Source organism: Patella vulgata, chromosome 4, assembly GCF_932274485.2.
Source record: "Patella vulgata chromosome 4, xgPatVulg1.2, whole genome shotgun sequence".
NCBI lineage: Eukaryota > Metazoa > Mollusca > Gastropoda > Patellidae > Patella > Patella vulgata.
The window spans coordinates 6,881,807-6,900,751 of record NC_065882.2 but is presented as its reverse complement, the minus strand read 5'-3'; the positions used below and the strand labels follow the sequence as shown (position 1 = coordinate 6,900,751).

At 38.0% G+C, this 18,945-nt stretch overlaps 1 protein-coding gene across 2 annotated transcripts in view; it reads right to left on the bottom strand.

Annotated features, from left to right (window-relative positions):
• The window catches only part of LOC126819095 (prostaglandin E2 receptor EP4 subtype), an 83,635-nt gene extending 65,158 nt beyond the window's left edge, over nt 1-18,477 (bottom strand). Inside the window, exon 1 of one of the 2 annotated variants that reach the window (XM_050546942.1) lies at nt 18,368-18,477. In XM_050546942.1, the coding sequence (XP_050402899.1) occupies nt 18,368-18,369 (2 nt within the window). In that variant the 5' untranslated portion in view covers nt 18,370-18,477. Of the gene's footprint in view, nt 1-3,964; nt 4,113-18,367 lie in introns of those variants that run through there. The other variant, XM_050546946.2, reaches the window with a different exon arrangement.
• Nucleotides 18,478-18,945: the final 468 nt, after the last annotated feature.

Below are 18,945 nucleotides of genomic sequence, written 5' to 3'. Positions count from 1 at the left end.
TATCATAGTTTGGAAACCCTCGACTCCCGGTCCGTCCCTGGTAGAATGAAGACCAATAGTTACCGCGGGTTCATTTCTGCCTGTTATCCATTTCACGACAGGCACTTGTGATTGCCACCGTAGTACAGTTTTTCACAAGTAAGGGACACTAGGGGGCCGATGGCCTCCGAACATGGCTTTGCGTGGAATTCCCACTCTATTTGGGGTACGGTGGGGTTCTCTCCTTGCTTTTATAAAACCGATCGTAAAAATGTTTTCTGTAATTTGTCCTGATGTTTCTAGCTTACGCAAGAATTTGCTGTGTGACAATCCTATCTGAAATAATGTTTTGAACCCAATATTGAATTCAGTAACCCTAAAAATCCTTATTTTGGTTTCTATTTTGATCGCTGTTTTAAATTGACACCATCTGGACTGGACCATTCTTAATTATTTTTTTAGGTAGAGATTGGACCCAACAACCACCTAACCCATATATAAGACATATAACAAGCCGTGTCTACTGAACCGCGTCTTAGATCCTACCTTAAACCGACCACCCATTGATTCAAATCTTTATGTAAAACCAGAGAGAGAGAGAGGAGAGAGAGAGAGAGAGAGAGAGAGAGAGAGGGGGGGGGGTAACGTCAACTCGACACAAACTATGTCATTTCAGTTGAAAAAGAGAGTGTGAGAGAGAGAGAGAGAGAGAGAGAGAGGGGGGGGGGGTAACGTCAACTCGACACAAACTGTCATTTCAGTTGAAAAAGAGAGTGTGAGAGAGAGAGAGAGAGAGAAGAGAGAGAGAGAGGGGGGGGGTAACGTCAACTCGACACAAACTATGTCATTTCAGTTGAGAGAGTGTGAGAGAGAGAGGGAGAGAACGTCCACTCGAGACAAATAATTAGGTCATTTCGGGACTAACATAATATGGTTCAATTTTATTTCAATAATTCGCTTGCTCATTGGACAGGTGACTCCTTGTCACATAAAACCACCGGGGAATTGAAACCACGCCAGTTGAATCAATGACAGACTTTATGATACAGCGCGCACCTGCTAAATAGTCAGCCATCCAACCCCCCATGATTTGTTAAAGATTCGCTATAGGAAACCACACAGAAGAGTTTATACATCCTAATATAAAAAGGTAATGTCTGATCATCGACAAATAAAATAAAAACAAGTACGAATAATCCTAACCATTAGACAAAATTCGAAGTCATAAAAAAACGGTATAGGCAAAATGATGTAATCAGCAAATGGACTGTTCGCCGTGTACAAAATACACGACAAACAGTGGTAATAGGTGTCCGGACGAGTAAGCTTACCCTGTCTGGCGCCACACCCGCCATAGCTGCATTCAAACCATAAGACGAAATCTCGGTAAAATAGCGTGATTGGCCAATGGACTATCCGTATGCAAAATGCACGTGCTGAACAGTGTTAACGATGTAGTAGACATAATCAGGGAGATAGTATACGCGTCAATTAAATATATCTAGAATAATAGCCGAAAGAGACTTACCAAATCAAGTCAATATGGCGGCCATAAATGAAGGCAGCCCACTTGTATTCTGTACCCCATCTTACAAATGTGTCCATATTTACAAATGTGTCCTTTTTTACAAATTTGTCCTTATTTACAAATCTGTCCATATTTACAAATGTGTCTATTGTTACAATCTATCCATATTATACAAATCTGCCAAAATTTACAAATCTGTCCATATTTACAATCTGTCCATATTCTGTCCATATTTACAATCTGTCCTGATCATATTTACAATCTGTCCTGATCATATTTACAATCTGTTCAATTTTACAATCTGTTCAATTTTACAATCTGTCCAATTTTACAATCTGTCCTGATCATATTTACAATCTGTCCTGATCATATTTACAATCTGTCCTGATCATATTTACAATCTGTCCTGATCATATTTACAATCTGTCCTGATCATATTTACAATCTCTCTATATTTACAAATCAATTATCCGCTTGTTACAAACAGTACAAAGTTTTGTAATTGAAAAGTGGCATAAGATGTTCGAGACACGTGTCACTACAGCTAATTAAATGGAGGGTTTAGGTTGGATTTCAGAAATGAAATGGGGTTTAACGTCCTACTGTTCTGCTCCTATAATGGGTTAAAGAAGATGGGCATACGCCATACAGTGTGCTATGAGGGAAATTTTTCCGGGCAGCGGCATTATGGCCTATTGTTATATCGAATTCCAACTGCCAAGGGAATTTGAGGAAGTAATGGGATTTAACGTCTGGTTACGACAACCCTTCTATTATTGCTAGACTAATATACGATTGTTTTTGTTTCTATGATCACGTGTACAATATTCGAGAGGGGAACATACTAAACATACGCTGTCTGTCTACTGTTAGCTCCGCTTGCGAACAGACACTAAGCTAGTTGACCGACATTTTAAGTCCTAAATCGACGATTTTAGTCGAAGATATTAAAGATACATTATGCGAGATTAGATAACGAGTTGGCAGTTCACACTATAATAGTTAAAACCTAGATAATGTAAAGGCAATTTGCTGAAAATTTCAGTCAAATTGATCCACTATGAACCGAGAAATAAGCGATCGAAAGTTCCGCATAGCCTCGGTCATCATTACTAAAGTCGGTACGACAAAATCATAGTCTCGATTATCCATTTAATCGTTAAATCGAGAAGGAAAGTTATGCAGCGAATCGGATCATAATCCAACAAATATCGCAGGCTAGCGTTGACATCGAGAGTTGATTATGGTCTGGATACGTTAATTAATGTCTAATTAATAGTTTGTATAACATTTCAGGCCTAAAGAAAGACCTACGATAGGCATATTTAGCTCTTGCATAATGTATTTTTAAGTATTTAGAGAAGTTTGAGAAGTATTTATTCGGCTTCCATTTAATTAAATTAAAAATGTTTATTATTTAATCGTCGTGTATAAAACCGCATTACATAATAGTATACTAATTTTTGGTTGTGGCGGCCATTTAGGGCAGAGATCTATTCTTGAAGTATGAAGTAGATGACCTCTGTGTGCAGAATGGGGGGGGGGGAGAATTGTTCCTCTACAGCGGAGTTTCGTCGAATTCCAACTGTCAATGGTTCCTTTGCGTTCGCGCAGGTGTGCCGGGGCTTTTTGTCCCGTCCGAAGGACTATAAAGCAACACTGTGCTTGTCACCCGTGTGGTCGCCACTGGCAACTGGACTTGAAACCGTAGAAAGAAATGGCAATACTGTCTGTAGAACATGTACGTACACGTAACCTGCCTAGAGCACGGCACGCGTCATTTCTTAATAGAATAAAATAGAAATTGTCTGCCTCGGGCACGGTACATATCACTTCTTAATAAAAATAGAAATAGTCTGACTCGGGCACCACACACGTCAGTTCCTAATCAACTAAAAGTGTACTGCCTAGGGTACGATACACGTCACGTTTAATGCTAGGTTCCCACTGTCGTGCGATGCATTCCAATATATGATAAGAGGGAGGGAGAGAGAGAGAGAGAGAGAGAGAGAGATGGGGTTTAACGTCCACTCGAAACAAACCAGGTCATTTCGGGACTAACATATGGTTTAAATTTATTTCAATAATTCGCTTGCGCGTAGGGGTCTTTAGCAGTGGGAGGAAACCGGAGAACCCGGAGAAAACCCACGAGGTTGGACAGGCGACCCTACTCCTTGTCACGTACAACCGGGGATTCGAAACCACGCCACTTGACTCAATGACAGGCCTTATGATACAGCATGCACGTGCTAACCATTCGACCATTCGACCATCCAACCCCCCATTATGATAAGACCTGAATGGATCACCACGATTACCCCACAATTAAAACCACGAATTCAATCACAGCACGAATCGTGATAATTGGAACTTAGCATACATTGAAATAGAAGTTACCCGCTTCGAACACTGCAAACGAAGAAACAAAAAAATGGTCAAATAAAATCCTATACTTACTGAATAGACAAATTAATTCCATACTTATATCCATTTTGAAAACTTTCATGAGAAACACTCTTAGGTTTTACAGAATTATAACAATAACACGCCTTTCTCCCAATCGTTCCTGCTTCTTATCGTCGTGAAAGCTCAGATAAACCAGCATAGACTCAGTCTTAAATAAATTTTGCTTTTCTGAATAACAAACGAGTAACGTCCCCTGAGTTTAATGAGATATCAAGACTCATAGATTAAGAGTTTATTTATAACGATACTATCGGAGATATGATTATATTGGAAGAAGACGTCAAACATTAGCTAGTCGGTTAAAAGATTATTATGATAACGTCATGATGATATATACAGCTATATAATAAGCTTTTCAGGCCGAAGTAATTTCACTTTTAGTTTTCTTCTATGGGTGTTGATAAATACTTATGTATGATGTTTCGTTTAAAATTTTATAACTAAAAATTTGCTTTTAAAGTAGCTAAGTCTCTAACTCAATATCATCCAAATTCTTCGACATTGAAAACACGAATTATTTGTCAATTTAAATCAACATTGATGTTGTTATCTTACCGGGGAAAGATGGGCTTCTGATATCCAATATTTAAGACAAAATAAACATTTTACCATTAGTACACGAATCGTGTACCATAATGCGTTTCAGCGCCATTTGTAACAAGAGACACGAAGAATGAGGTTAGACATATTCCACAAGTCATGTCAAACGGTAACGTGATATTCGTATCTGAAAAGCATGCGCAATAACTACTATCTGTGTAGACTGGAATAACCAGGCGCTAGAGATTGCCATTCGATTGAGATTTTGGCGTATCTCGCCGAACATAACTGATTTGAAATTAGAGTAAAAACGGAAACGTACATCGTTCGGATGGTACGAAAAACCGAGGTCCCGTGTACCGCATAGCACACTGCATGCCCGTCTTTATTATCCCAGTCGGAGCAAAAAGGTGGGACGTTAAACCCAATTTTACTTCATTTCACTTGATTTCACTTGATTTCACTTTATTTCACTTCATTTCACTATATTTCACTTCATTTCACTATATTTCACTTCATTTCACTTCATTTCAAACAAAATTGTTAATGTTTATTGTTATATTGAATGAATGATATAAGAGTAGGCCGTAGCGCCGCTGTTTGGGCAAAATTGTATGGCGCGTGCCCATCTTCATTAGCCCAGTCGGTGCAGAACAGTAGGACATTAAACCCCATTTCATTTCATAGAATTCATAGCCCAGTCGGTGCAGAACAGTAGGACGTTAACCCCAGAGACATTTCATTTCATAGAACTCAAACAGTAGGGCATTAAACTCAATTTCATAAATTGTAAATGGGTGTGACCTAGGTTCAAGCTTTTAGACGTGTGTTTTAACATGTGCTACAGACCATAAACAAACGATTCATACACGTATATAGACTAATGTGTTTTCACGCCCGATTCATCGCTTTAACTCATTATACATAAATAGATTAAAAAAAACCTGTATAGGATCAGGTTTGTTTTCATTTAGAAATAAACAAAATGTTAAAACCATAACTGACTGAATGGCTTGCGGCGTTGTACACATGCTTGATAATGACTTCTTTACACTGCTGATTAAATAGTTCAGTAAGTAAGACGTTCCCCAATCTGTTTCACAGAGGAGAGAGAGAGAGAGAGAGAGAGAGAGAGAGGGGGGTTAACGTTCACTCGACACAAACTAGGTCATTTCGGGACTAACACATGTTTCAATTTTATTTCAATAATTCGCTTGCGCGTAGAGGTTTTCAGCAGTGGCAGGAAACCGGAAGACCCGGAGGACAGGCGACTCTACTCCTAGTCACGTACAACCGGGGATTCGAAACCACGCCCGTTGGAGTAGTTGGACTCAATGACAGGCCTTATGATACAGCGCGCACGTGCTAACCATTCGGCCATCCAACCCCCCGTTTCACAGAGGATTTCGCGAAAGTCTTCTAATAACTCTGTAAAAGATGACTGCTTTCAACACGTGACGTCACATCACGCGGCGTCAATCATTGGCTCAATGGCGCGTGCATTGTTTACATAAGTCGTTACTGCTTCGGGCAGAATGGTGCCTTTTACTCATTTTACATACCCGGTTTGGACCGAGAAATGCGCGCATGTTCGATAATGACTTCTTTACTCTGATTAAATTAATGGCTAAGTGAGTAAGACGTTTAGTCGCTAACGTTGGACAGGCGACCCTACTCCTTGTCACGTACAACCGGTTAATCGAAACAACGCCAGTTGACTCAATGACAGACGGTATGATACAACGCGCAAGCGCTAACCATGCGGTCATCCCCCCTCCCCTCCCCCAAAACATCAAAGACCTAAAACGTGTTAATGTGTATTGCTATATGGAATTAATGACAACACGTGTCCAGATTTCTTGAAACACGTGGATTTCTGCCACGACGGTTAGACATCTGTTCGAAATATCGAACATTATCATGCTTGTATAGTTAAATATCATTGTACGCATGACATGGAGGTCGTGGACATGACAAGGACAGGGGTGGGGTGTACAGTATAAAACTAAACCATATGTTAGTCCCGAAATGACCTGGTTTGTGTCGAATCGACGTTAAAGGACGTCACAGTCACACATAACAACTTTTGGTCTTCGAAAGAATTGTTAGTGAGCAGAAATTCGGCCGTGTATCTGTTATCATTCGTCTCTTCAGTCAGTTATATAGAAGGATAACTCATGTTTTCCTTTTGTAGAAACCTTCATTACGCATCTATCGTAGCAATGATCTCTATGTTAAAATTATATTTGAAACGTGTTTAATGAGTTGTATTATATGCGATAATGACTGACGCCAATATTGTCCTTTAAACCCCATCTCAGATAAACCGATTATTTCAACTGTTTAATCAAGTATTAGTCAGGTATCTGTCTTACAGTAGAGAGAATCCAATGATGAATGTTCTCTTCCTTCCAACAAAAACAGATTAGTAGATGAAAAACATATTAAATATATCTTGGTATGTTTTACATATTTTCTCGAATCGTAAACAGAGAGAGAGAGAGAGAGAGAGAGAGGAATGAGGTTTAACGCCCACTCGACACAAACTAGGTCATTTCAATAATTAGCTTGCGCTAGGGGTCTTTAGCAGTAAGAGGAATCGGAGGACCCGAAGAAAACACACGAGGTTGGACAGGCGACCCAACTCCTTGTCACGTACACCCGGGGAATCGAAACCAAGCCAGTTGACTCAATGTCAGAACTAATAATATAGCGCGCACGCGCTAAGTATTCGGCCATTTAATCCCCCTTGAAGGTCTAGGATCGGAGTAATAGTCCTGTGTGACAGTAAAGGTCAAGGTTGGGAGGAGTAGTCATGCGTCATGGTTAGGGCCAATCTTCCATTATTTTGGGAGTATTTTCGTTGTACCGGTTCACCAAAAGCCCTGGCCCCAAGTTCACAAAGCATTATCTGACTTAAGTTAAGAATTTACTCAACTTTCAATCACTGTTTATGAGATATATCTTTGTTCCTGAAACACGAAACTTTGCACACAGTTTCTTATTGATGTAATTGATAAATCAAAACAACAAAGGCTATATAAAAGACTATATTTTAGTTAAAATAAGGTGAACAAGTTTGAGTAAATTCTCAACTTAAATCTGAGAATGTTTTTTGAACTCGGGGCCTGTTTAAATACAGTAATACAGGCTGATATTGATAAAGCCGAGGATGATTAGTCAAGCCACACGTAGCCAATCTGTCGGTTATAAAGTCGGAAAAAGGAAATAAAAGCTATCATGATTTGTGATTACAAATATGTTTTGTTATAAGGAAGCCTACAAATCTACTGACCAGACATCAGATCATCCGGGCAACTCGACATAACCCATTCTTGATTAAAACTAAGATCGTTTGCTCAGCTCAGCTGGCAGTATAACAAGTCGACAGATGAGGAGTTTACAAGCGAATTGAACCGACATTTTTTACATTAGAGGTAATTAATGAAATGAAAATGAAATTAAATGGGGTTTAACGTCCTACTAGATAATTGATGACCGTCATTAAACTGATAGAACAACCCACAGTCATTGAACTAATAGAACAATTGGCAGTCATTAAACTGATAGAACAATCCACAGTCATTAAACTGATAGAACAATCCACAGTCATTAAACTTACAGAACAATCAATCGTCATTAAACTTACAGAACAATCAATCGTCATTAAACTGGTAGAACAATCCATTGTCATTAAACTGATTGACCAGTCCGCAGTCATTAAAATGATAGAACAATCCAGTCATTAAACTGATAGAACAATCTACAGTCATTAAACTGATAGAACAATTCACCAAAATTTTACAGTCATTAAAGGAAATGGTGTTAAATATTGTAGTTAAAATTTTTATTCAAATATCCATAAAATATTATTGACTGTTGATGACAGTTAACACATATATCTGCGTTCCTTGAATTCTTTTAACTACAAATTCTCTTTTCATTTGAATACCCAAGATTGTGATACCAGATAGTAAAATAAGTCAAGTTCCATCTGAAGTAAACCCGAATTTAAATATGGGTCAGTCTGTTACTGATACTTTACAGCCAGTTTCTGTATCTAGCAGATAACATGTTTCGTGTATATCTTAAAAACATATATTAACTTATAAGCTCATAACGGAGAGAGAGAGAGAGTGAGAGAGAGGGGGAGAAAGAGAGAGAGAGAGAGAGAGAGAGAGAGAGAGTCTAACGACCACACGACACAAACTAGGCCATTTGGGGAGTAACACATGGTTCATTTTTATTTCAATAATACGCTTGCGAGTATAGGGTTTTTAGCAGTTGGAGGAAACCGGAGGACCCGGAGAAAACCCACGAGGTTAGACAAGCTACCTTACTCCTTGTCTCGTACAACCGTAGTATGATATATATATATATATATATATATATATATATATAGAGAGAGAGAGAGAGAGAGAGAGAGAGATGGGGTTTAACGTCCACTCGACACACACTAGGTCATTTCGGGACTAATATAATATGGTTCATTCGGATTGCTTGAAAAACTGAGGTCCCGTGTATACATTCGTGTGCACGTAAAAGATCCCTTAACAGTTGTTATTCGATATAAGAGTAGTCCGTAGCACACTGTATGACGTATGTCCGTCTTCATTAGCCCAGTCGGAGAAGAACAGTAGGACGTTAAACCCCATTTCATTTCGATAAGTGAATTAGGAATATTCGCGACCATTTTTACTTATTTCAATATGTACAAACTACCGTGTAAGGCATGTTTTATTAAAATAGATTGATGTTTAAATCCATTTGTCGTAGAAATGACATTTGAACGAATAACGATTTATTCTATAACAAGAACAAACACTTTTATTGATCTTCTAAAAGCCAGCAAGAACGTTCCAGTCTAGAGTTTAAAAGCACATAATCAAACTCTACATTCTTCCCTATACACAACGCTATTTTAAATTTTTAAAGGAGCTATTTCTCCTTTCGTCAACAATACAAATTGAGTGGCAGTTGCTCGTGTCTGATTTCAGACATGTTCATTATTAAAGATACATTATGGGAGATTCGATAACGAGTTAGCAGTTCTCATTATAATAGTTAAAAACTAGATAATGTAACGGCAATTTGCTGATAATTTCATTCAAATTGATCCACTACGAATTTCCGCCTAGCCTAGATCATCATAGTCTCGATTATCCATTTAATCTTTAAATCGTGAAGGAAAGTTATGCAGCAAATCGGTTCACAATCCACTAAAGATCACAGGCTAGCGATGCCATCTACAGTTGATTATGGTCTGGATAGGTTAATTAATGTCTAATTAATAATTTACATAACATTTCAGGCCTAAAGAAAGACCTGCAATAGACAGATTTAGCTCTTGCATAATGTATGTTTAAATACAGATGTCACGTTACCCTTTGATGTTGGCGTATCATTATTTCAAATAATGGTACGGGCAATGTGCCAAGCATACATTATTTATACTAGTTGAAATATTGGACTCGCGTGACGTATTTCATTAAAATGTACGTGCTGGACAGTGTCTGTATTTTAAGTTGATAAACGGTCTCGTGCGTAATATATAGATATAGCACTCGTGTTAACGCACTCGTACAATATCGATAATTAATTAGGGGGGGGGGGGGGGGGTAGGTGGCCGAATGGTTAGTACGTGCGCGCTGTATCATACGGTCTGTCATTGAGTCAACTGGCGGGGTTACAATTCCCCGATTGTATGTGACAAGGAGTAGGGTCGCCTGTCCAACCTCGCGGGTTTTCTCCGGTTCGTCCGGTTTCCTCCCACAACTAAAGACCCTACGCGCAAGCGAATTGGAGATCACGTGGCTAAGTGGGTAAGACGCTGGCTCGCTAGCCTGGAGGTCGGGTGTTCGATCCCTGCATTGGCCGAGAAAGTTCATCCAAACTTTCCGGCGTGGTTCCCCCTTGTCAGCGATGCAGGTCGGAGGGTTTGACAAGGACAGCTGTCTCGTCCTTCGGATGATACGAAAAACCGAGCTTCCGTGTATACATTGGAATGCACGTAAAAGATCCTTTGGCAGTTGGAACTGATATAAGAGTAGGCGATAGTGCCGGTTCCCGGGCAAAATTTCCCTCATAGCACACTGTATGGCGTATGCCCGTCTTCATTAGCCCAGTATAGGAGCAGAACAGTAGGACGTTAAACCCCATTTCATTTCATTTCATTTCGCAAGCGAATTATTGAAATAGTCATCTCTCTCATCATACTACGATAGTATTATTCAAGAAAAGATAATATAAATGTATTATTAACGAAAAGGCTTTTATCAAAATGTAATGAAGTTTTAAAGAGTGTCATTAGGAAATGTATTATCATGGATAATATCATTATAAATATATGGTATTATGGATATAAATATATGTCATTAAAGATATAAATATATGGTATTGACTAGACCAAGACAAGTAAATAACCGTAATAGGAGAGCGGTAGTTATGTTGAAAATAAAAGTAGAATATCCTATGACCTATGACCTACGTATTTATTTGAAATGAAAATAAAAATGGATTCCATTTTATGCCGAGAGAGAGAGAGAGAGAGAGAGAGAGAGAGAGAGAGAGGGGGGGTAATGTCCACTTGACAGAAACTAGGTCATTTCGGGACTAACCTATGGTTTAATTTTATTTCAATAATTCGCTTGCGCGTAGGGGTCTTTAGCAGTGGGGGGAAACCGGAGGACCCGGAGAAAACCCACGATGTTGGACAGACGACCCTACTCCTTGTCACGTACAACCGGGGATTCGAAACCACGACAGATGACTCAATGACAGACCTTATGATACAGCTCGCACGCGCTAACCATTCGGCCATCCAACCCCCCAGCTCAATACCACTCTTGTTGTAACTGAATAATATGTCCCATAATCTTTATTCTGGTCAACAAATTGTACTATTTTAAAATATTCCAATTAATTGGTGATATAAATTTCATCTTAACACACCTAATTTAAAATATTGGAAAAATTCAACTAAATGATTTGAAAAGCCTGACGTAAAGCTTTTCAAATGTGACTTGGATTTAAAAATATATTTTTGAACCCTGTGGACAAGTAAAATAGGATTTAATGGATAATTTACACAACAGGTAGGACACTAACACATCTAGTACTTAGAATAAGGCTATTTTTTTATTTTCTGGAGCTGTCAAGCCAGCAAGAGTGTTATTGTCCCTTTAAATAATGCATCTATAACCAGTATAACATCCTTTATACTCAGTTATTATAAAATCTCACCAGTTTCACAACATTCAGCATGATTAAAGTTAAAGGAGCTAAGTCGCTAATATTTGGGACCTAGAAATTGACACAAAGGCGGCGCAACGCATATACTAATGTAATATGAATGTATATAAACTGATTTACAATCAAACATTTCTGTTTTAACTGTAATTTCTAATCAGTTAAGTTCGGCGAAATACGCCAGAAATCTCAATCGAATGGCTATTTCCAGAGTCTGGTTATACCCGTCTACACCGAGATTATTTAGTGCGCATGCTCTCCAGATAAGAATATAGCGTCACCGTTTGACTTGACTTATGGAATATGTCTAGCCTCGTTCTTCGAGCCCCTTGTTACAAATGACTCTGAAAAGCATCATGGTACACGATTCGTGTACCAATGGTAAAATGTTTATTTTGTCTTAAATATTGGATATCAGAAACTCATCTTTTCCCGGTGAGATCACATCATCAATGTTGATTTAAATAGACAAATAATGTGTGTCTTCAATGCCGAAGAATTTGGATGATATTGAGTTAGAGACTTAGCTACTTTAAGCAATAAATTTGAAAACGTTTCACTACCTTCGACATGATTTAATTTTAGCGATAAACGATCAATGTGCATGGATGATAATTCGGCAGTCATTTGATATTCAACGTCATGATATATATTTACAAACACTCTTTCAAACGGTTCTGTCGCACAAAATAATAATTTATACATTTTGTTTGAAATAACAGAAAGGTACTTTTACATCTACAAAAGAAATTAATTGTGTTCGTTTTTTTAATGCAAGATGATGCTGGTATACGAATACAAAGCACGCTGAGCTATGATCCTAAATATCAATACAAACCAAGCTTGTGTGAATATTTCATAGTTTGATTTTCTATGCTATGTATTATTATCCTAAATATCAATACAAACCAAGCTTGTGTGAATATTTCATAGTTTGATTTTCTATGCTATGTATTATTATCCTAAATATCAATACAAACCAAGCTTGTGTGAATATCTCATTGTTTGATTTTCTATTGTTGCTTTGTCGAAAAGTGAAGTAACTATATATCAACATTGTTATGCATAGTTCCTCAGTTTTTGTTTTTTTTAAAAAAAAAGGATAATGTCCCGCAATATGATCACAATGAAATGAAATGAAATGGGGTTTAACGTCCTACTGTTCTGCTCCGAACTGGGCTAATGAAGTCGGGCATACGCTATGAGGGAAATTTTGCCCGGACAACGGCACTATGGCCTACTCTTATATCGAATTCAAACTGTCAAGGGGTCTTTTACGTGCACGCCAATGTGTACACGGGACCTCGGTTTTTTGTCTCATCCGAAGGACTAGACAGCTGTCCTTGTCAGGCCCTCCGTTCTGCATCACTGACAAGGGGAAACCACCTCGGTTTTTCGTCCCATCCGAACGACTAGACAGTTGTCCTTGTCAGGTCCTCCGTCCTGCATCACTGACAAGGGGAAACCACGCCGGAAAATCAGGATGAACTTTCTCGGCCAATGCAGGGATCGAACATCCGACCTCCAGGCTAGCGAGCCAGCGTCTTGACCACTTAGCCACCGTGAACCCTGCAATATGATCAAGCAAAGGTGGTCAACCTAGCGGGAAATCGAAACCATGTCAATGGACTTTGACTTTGTATGTGTGTTTAACGTCCACTCGGCATTAAGTAGGTCATTTCGGGACTAACATATGGTTTAATTTTATTTCAATGATTAGCTTTAGATGACGCATATGGGTCTTTAGAAGTTGGAGAAACGCCACTTGACCCAATGAAAGACCCTGTGATTTTAAGCACACGAGTGACAACACTCGATCCCCCTACCCCTACCACACCACCACCCCATACCGGTACTCCTATTATAATATCGTCTGTCCAACCTCGTGGGTTTTCCCCGGATTCTCCGGTTTCCTCCCACTGTTAAAGACCCCTACGTGCAAAATTAAACCATATGCTAGTCCCGGAATGACCTAGTTTGTGTCGAGTGGACGTTAAACCCCTCTCTCTCTCTAATAATTCAAGTGTAAATACAATAAGATAATCGTTATATGTTAATTTAACGGAAGTAAATATTTTATTGTGAATAAAAGAAAATAGTCCAGTAATAATAAAATCAATTTACAGGCTACTTGTAAATTCTTCAAACGCCCAGGTCCGGGTTCACTTTGTACAAGAATATTATTCTACTATAAGTGCTACTGATAAATGCGCTTGTGGTATACCTAATCCATCACACATGCGCACCAGCAGTAAATAATACTAAATTTCTACTGGTAATTATGTTATTACAGCCATTCTTAGTCTTTTTTCACTCTAGAGGAGAGGAGGGGTGGGGGTATATACAAAGAATTCAGTTTAGTTTTTGCTGTACGGTTTGCTGTATCCACCGAAATGTACAAAATTCGAATACAATATTATGATATTTTGTCGGGTGTATGAAATGGGGTTTAACATCCTACTTCCGTGTAATTACCGGGCTATTGAAGATAGACATACGCCATGTTGTACGCTATTGTCAGACCATCCGGCCTGCGCCAACAACAACGGGAAATCACACCGGAAATACTCGAATACTTTCTCGGCTATCGACGGTATTGATCACGGACCTTCTTGCGAATCACATTCCGTCGACGGGGGTTGGATGGCCGAATTGTTAGCACGTGCGCACTTTATCATAAAGCCTGCCATTGAGTCAACTAGCATGGTTTCGAATCCCCGGTTGTACGTGACAAGGAGTAGGGTCGTCTGTCCAACCTCGTGGGTTTTCTCCGTGTCCTCCGGTTTCCTCCCACTGCTAAAGACCCCTACTCGCAAGCGAATTATTAAAATAAAATTAAACCACATCTAATGGTTTGGATTGTTCGTACTTCGTTTTATTTTATTTATAGCATTTATGTGCCAATTTTACAACCATGTTGTGTTTTTTCAACAGATTAGATATTAAATTAATAATTGAAATATATTTTATGTCATTTATAAAATTTTGACGTTGGTGACTTTAACCATAGTCGATAGTATCATATATCATTTATGTACCATATTATGGTGATTTTGTTAACGTAAAGGTTCATAAAAGGAATTGTATAAAATCATTTGATATAATCATCTGTTCGTCTGTGTCGGTTTGTCCAGATAAAACGTGTAAACAATTTAAAGTAGCAGACTCTAACTCAACATCATCCAAAGTCTTCGACATTGAAAACACGAATTATTTCTCAGTTTAAATCAGTATTGATTTCGTGATCTTTCAGGGCCATTTGTAACAAGAGACTCGAAGAACGGTGACATCATTTTATTATCTGGAGAGCATGTAACAAGAGACTCGACGAACGAGACTAGACATGTTCCACAAGTCATATCAAACGGTGACATCATATTATTATCTGGAGAGCATGTGCAATAAATACTATCGGTATAGACTGGAATAACCAGACGCTAGAGAGTACCATTCGATTGAGATTTCTGGCGTATTTCACCGAACATAACTGATTTTAAATTAGAGTAAAAACGGAAATGAATGAATACAAATCAGTTTATATACATTCATATTACATAATTATGCGTTGCGACCCATTTGTGTCAATTTCTAGGTCCCAAATATTAGCAATTTAGCCCCTTTAAAGTGGAATAATGATGAATAAGGGATGATTAACAACTTCACTCCAAATTCCAGGTCCTTCGCTCAATTAGTGTTAACATAATACGAGTTTTTAAAAAAGGAATGTCAAATCCAATTTTGTCGGAGTGAGAAGCCACATCACACCCACCTGTTGGTCTATATAATAATGTATAAATATATCCGTTATGTTCGGCTATAACATCATATAAAATAATGTATAATATAGTCGGATATATGATCAAGGCCAGTTTAGAAAACTGTTGAGTTCTCATGGAAACCATTATAATGGTTGAATGGAATGTTTTAAGAGAGAGAGAGAGAGAGAGAGAGAGAGAGAGAGAAATGAGGTTTAAAGTCAGTTTTATTTCAATAATTCGCTTGCGCGTAGGGTTCTTTAGCAGTGGGAAGAAACCGGAGGACCCGGAGAAAACCCACGAGGTTGCACAGGGTTTAGCGTCCACTCGACACAAATTAGGTAATTTCGGGACTAACATATGGTTCAATTTTATTTCCATAATTTGCTTGCACGTTTTGGTCATTAGCAGTGGGAGGAAACCGGGGGACCCTGAGAAAACCAACGAGGTTGGACCGGCGACCCTACTCCTTGTCACGTACAACCGGAGAAACAAGTAAATATATAACAAAAATTATTCAAAAGTATTTTTCAGCAGAAGTACATGATTATAAAATTAAGACGATATGCATGCATATATTCACCCGGTGTCGTATTCACGAAAATCTGGTTGATGCCAGCTAGGTTCCCACTGTCGTGCGAGTCCACGATCTGGTACATGCAGATCCGTTCGGATAAGTTTTGATACGATCAACACGATTGCGACGATAAGACCGCCATTAAAACCACGAATTCAATCGTAGAGTGAATCGTGATAGTGGAAACCTAGAATGGCTGATTGTTAAAATCCGGCACAAACGTTAGCTTTTGACAATTGAAAAGAGAGGGAGACAGACAGAAATGGACTTGAGCGTCCACTCGACACAAATTAGGTAATTTTTGGAGAAAACCAACGAGGTTGTACAGGCCACCCTACTCCTTGTCACGTACAACCGGGGAATCGAAACCACGCCAGTTAACTCAATGACAGACTTTATGATACAGTGCGCACGTGCTAACCATTCAACCATTCACCCCCACCCCACCCCCGACAATTGAAAAGACTGCATTCTTAACATAATTCAGTTAAAGTGAATAATGCCTCTGGTTATTCAATATACATCAATAATAGAGGTTTTGTTCTCTTTGTAATATTTAATTCAATAACTCTTTACATATTTCATTTTAATGACTTTATACCCAATGTAATATCTAATTTAAAGGGCATATGGCTCTATTTTTTGGAACCATAAATGGGTGTAAAAGCATATATTAAATGTAATATGAGTGTATATAAAGTGATTTATATTCATTTTATTTTTTTTATTTTTTTTTTTTTTTTTTTTTTAAATATTGTAATTTATATTCAATTATGTTCAGTGAAATACGTCAATAGTCCAAACTGAACGACAATAGTTTACGCCTAATTAGCCCATTCTTCGCGAGTTTTTTTTAATTTTTTTTTTTTAAATTTTATTATTATTATTATTATTATTATTATTTTATCACTTGTAAATTAGTCATCACCATTTACTGTCGCATTGTAATTTAAGATATGTTTTTTATTTGTTCATTGGTTTTGCGCCCGAAACGATATAGAACACGACTCGTGTACCATATTTCAAAAAGTTCATTGTGTCTTAAATATTGGATATTAGGATCCCACATTTTAACAGCAACATAACAACATCAATATTGATTGAAATGGACCAATATTGAATTCTAATTTGTGTTTTTAATTTCGAATATTATGGACAATATTGAGTTAGAGACTGAGCTCTCCTTTAATAAGTTTATTCGTGATATATTTCATTTAATGGTTTTACTCTTGACATATTTCATCTACTATATTATAATATAATTTAATAACTTTTTACTATGTTAATTTTATTTCTTCGAGCATGTAATATATTATACTGGTTCAAACTTTTAAAACATTCAAACATTAGACCGTTCACTAATAAAGAAAAATATTTCGGGACTAACACACGGTTCAATTTTATTTCAATAATTCGCTGTGCGCGCAGGGGTGTTTAGCAGGGGGAGCAAACCGGAGGACCCGGAGAAAACCCTAAGCACTACTCTTCGAAAAAAAAGCCCAAGGCTCCGCCAATTCGTGTACGATCGACATGAAACTTGACATGTTTGTTCCTTGGACAATTGCGCATTAAAATGACGTCACAATTCCATGATGGCTGCGGTGACGTTATATTCAGTTCCTGGTTCGTAGTAATTTAGTGGATTTTAGCTAAAATGCTTAAAATCGTTTAGTGAAACTCACCTATCTTAAAGATACATTATGTAAGATTTAGATAAAGAGCTGGTCGTTCTTGCTATAATAGTTCAAAAATAGATAATGCAAAGTGAATATATTGAACATTTCATTCAAATTACTTCATTCTAAGTGAAGATGTGTGTACTGATTGTAACCACAGTTCTAAGCTTCGTCTTGCTTCACCATTTTTCGATTAAATGGCTGAACCGTTCTAATCTACTTAAAATCGGGTCTATCCGATGGCATCGAGACTTGATTATGGTCTTGTCATGTTAATAAATAAGAAGTAAATAAGAGAGAGGGAGAAATGGGTTTAATGTCCAGACGACATAAACTAGGTCATATCGGGACTAACATATGGTACCCGCGTAGGGGTCTTTAGCAGTGGGAGGAAACCAGAGGACAAGGAGAAAACCCACGAGGTTGGACAGGCGATCCTACTCCTTGTCACGACACGTACAACCGGGGGTTCGAAACCACGCCAGTTGACTCAACGACAGACCTTATGATACAACGTGCTCGCACTAACCACACGGCCACCCCCCACCCCCCCCCACCCCACCCGACAACGTGACAGACAATGAGTGTATATACTTACATTGGATATCGGTCTTCAATTTAACCCTTTATAATCCAAATAAACAACGAAAACTAGGGATAACTAACTGTTTGTCCCGTACGTAAACTTTACTATATCTAAACAAGTCACGCAACTTTCAAATGAATAATTTCAAAATAGTTTTACTGCTATATATTAGCATTAAATGGCGTCATTTACCGGAAATTCTAAATACTGACAGCTGTGCGCTATAAACCTTGTAACATGTATGGTATATTTAACATTTAAATAATTGTAAACACCCCTTCTAGTAAATGGTTTAGCTAATTAACCGACGTTTTATAAAATAACACGTTGATCTCGTTTAACATAAAAACACATGTTTTGTTAAAAGTTTTTGAGGTAAATTTAAACCACATATATATTAAAACCACAAATTTCTTTAGAAGTGTTATAATATTTAATAAACAACCTGCCAGAGATGATTGATGACGTAGTTAATTAGGCTAAAATACGTAAATAAATAGCGTTTATATAACAAGAACGGTGTGTTACGAGCTGATATCTTCAACACAAATTGGCCGCCATTATAATTAGTGAATACAGTGGGTTTAACG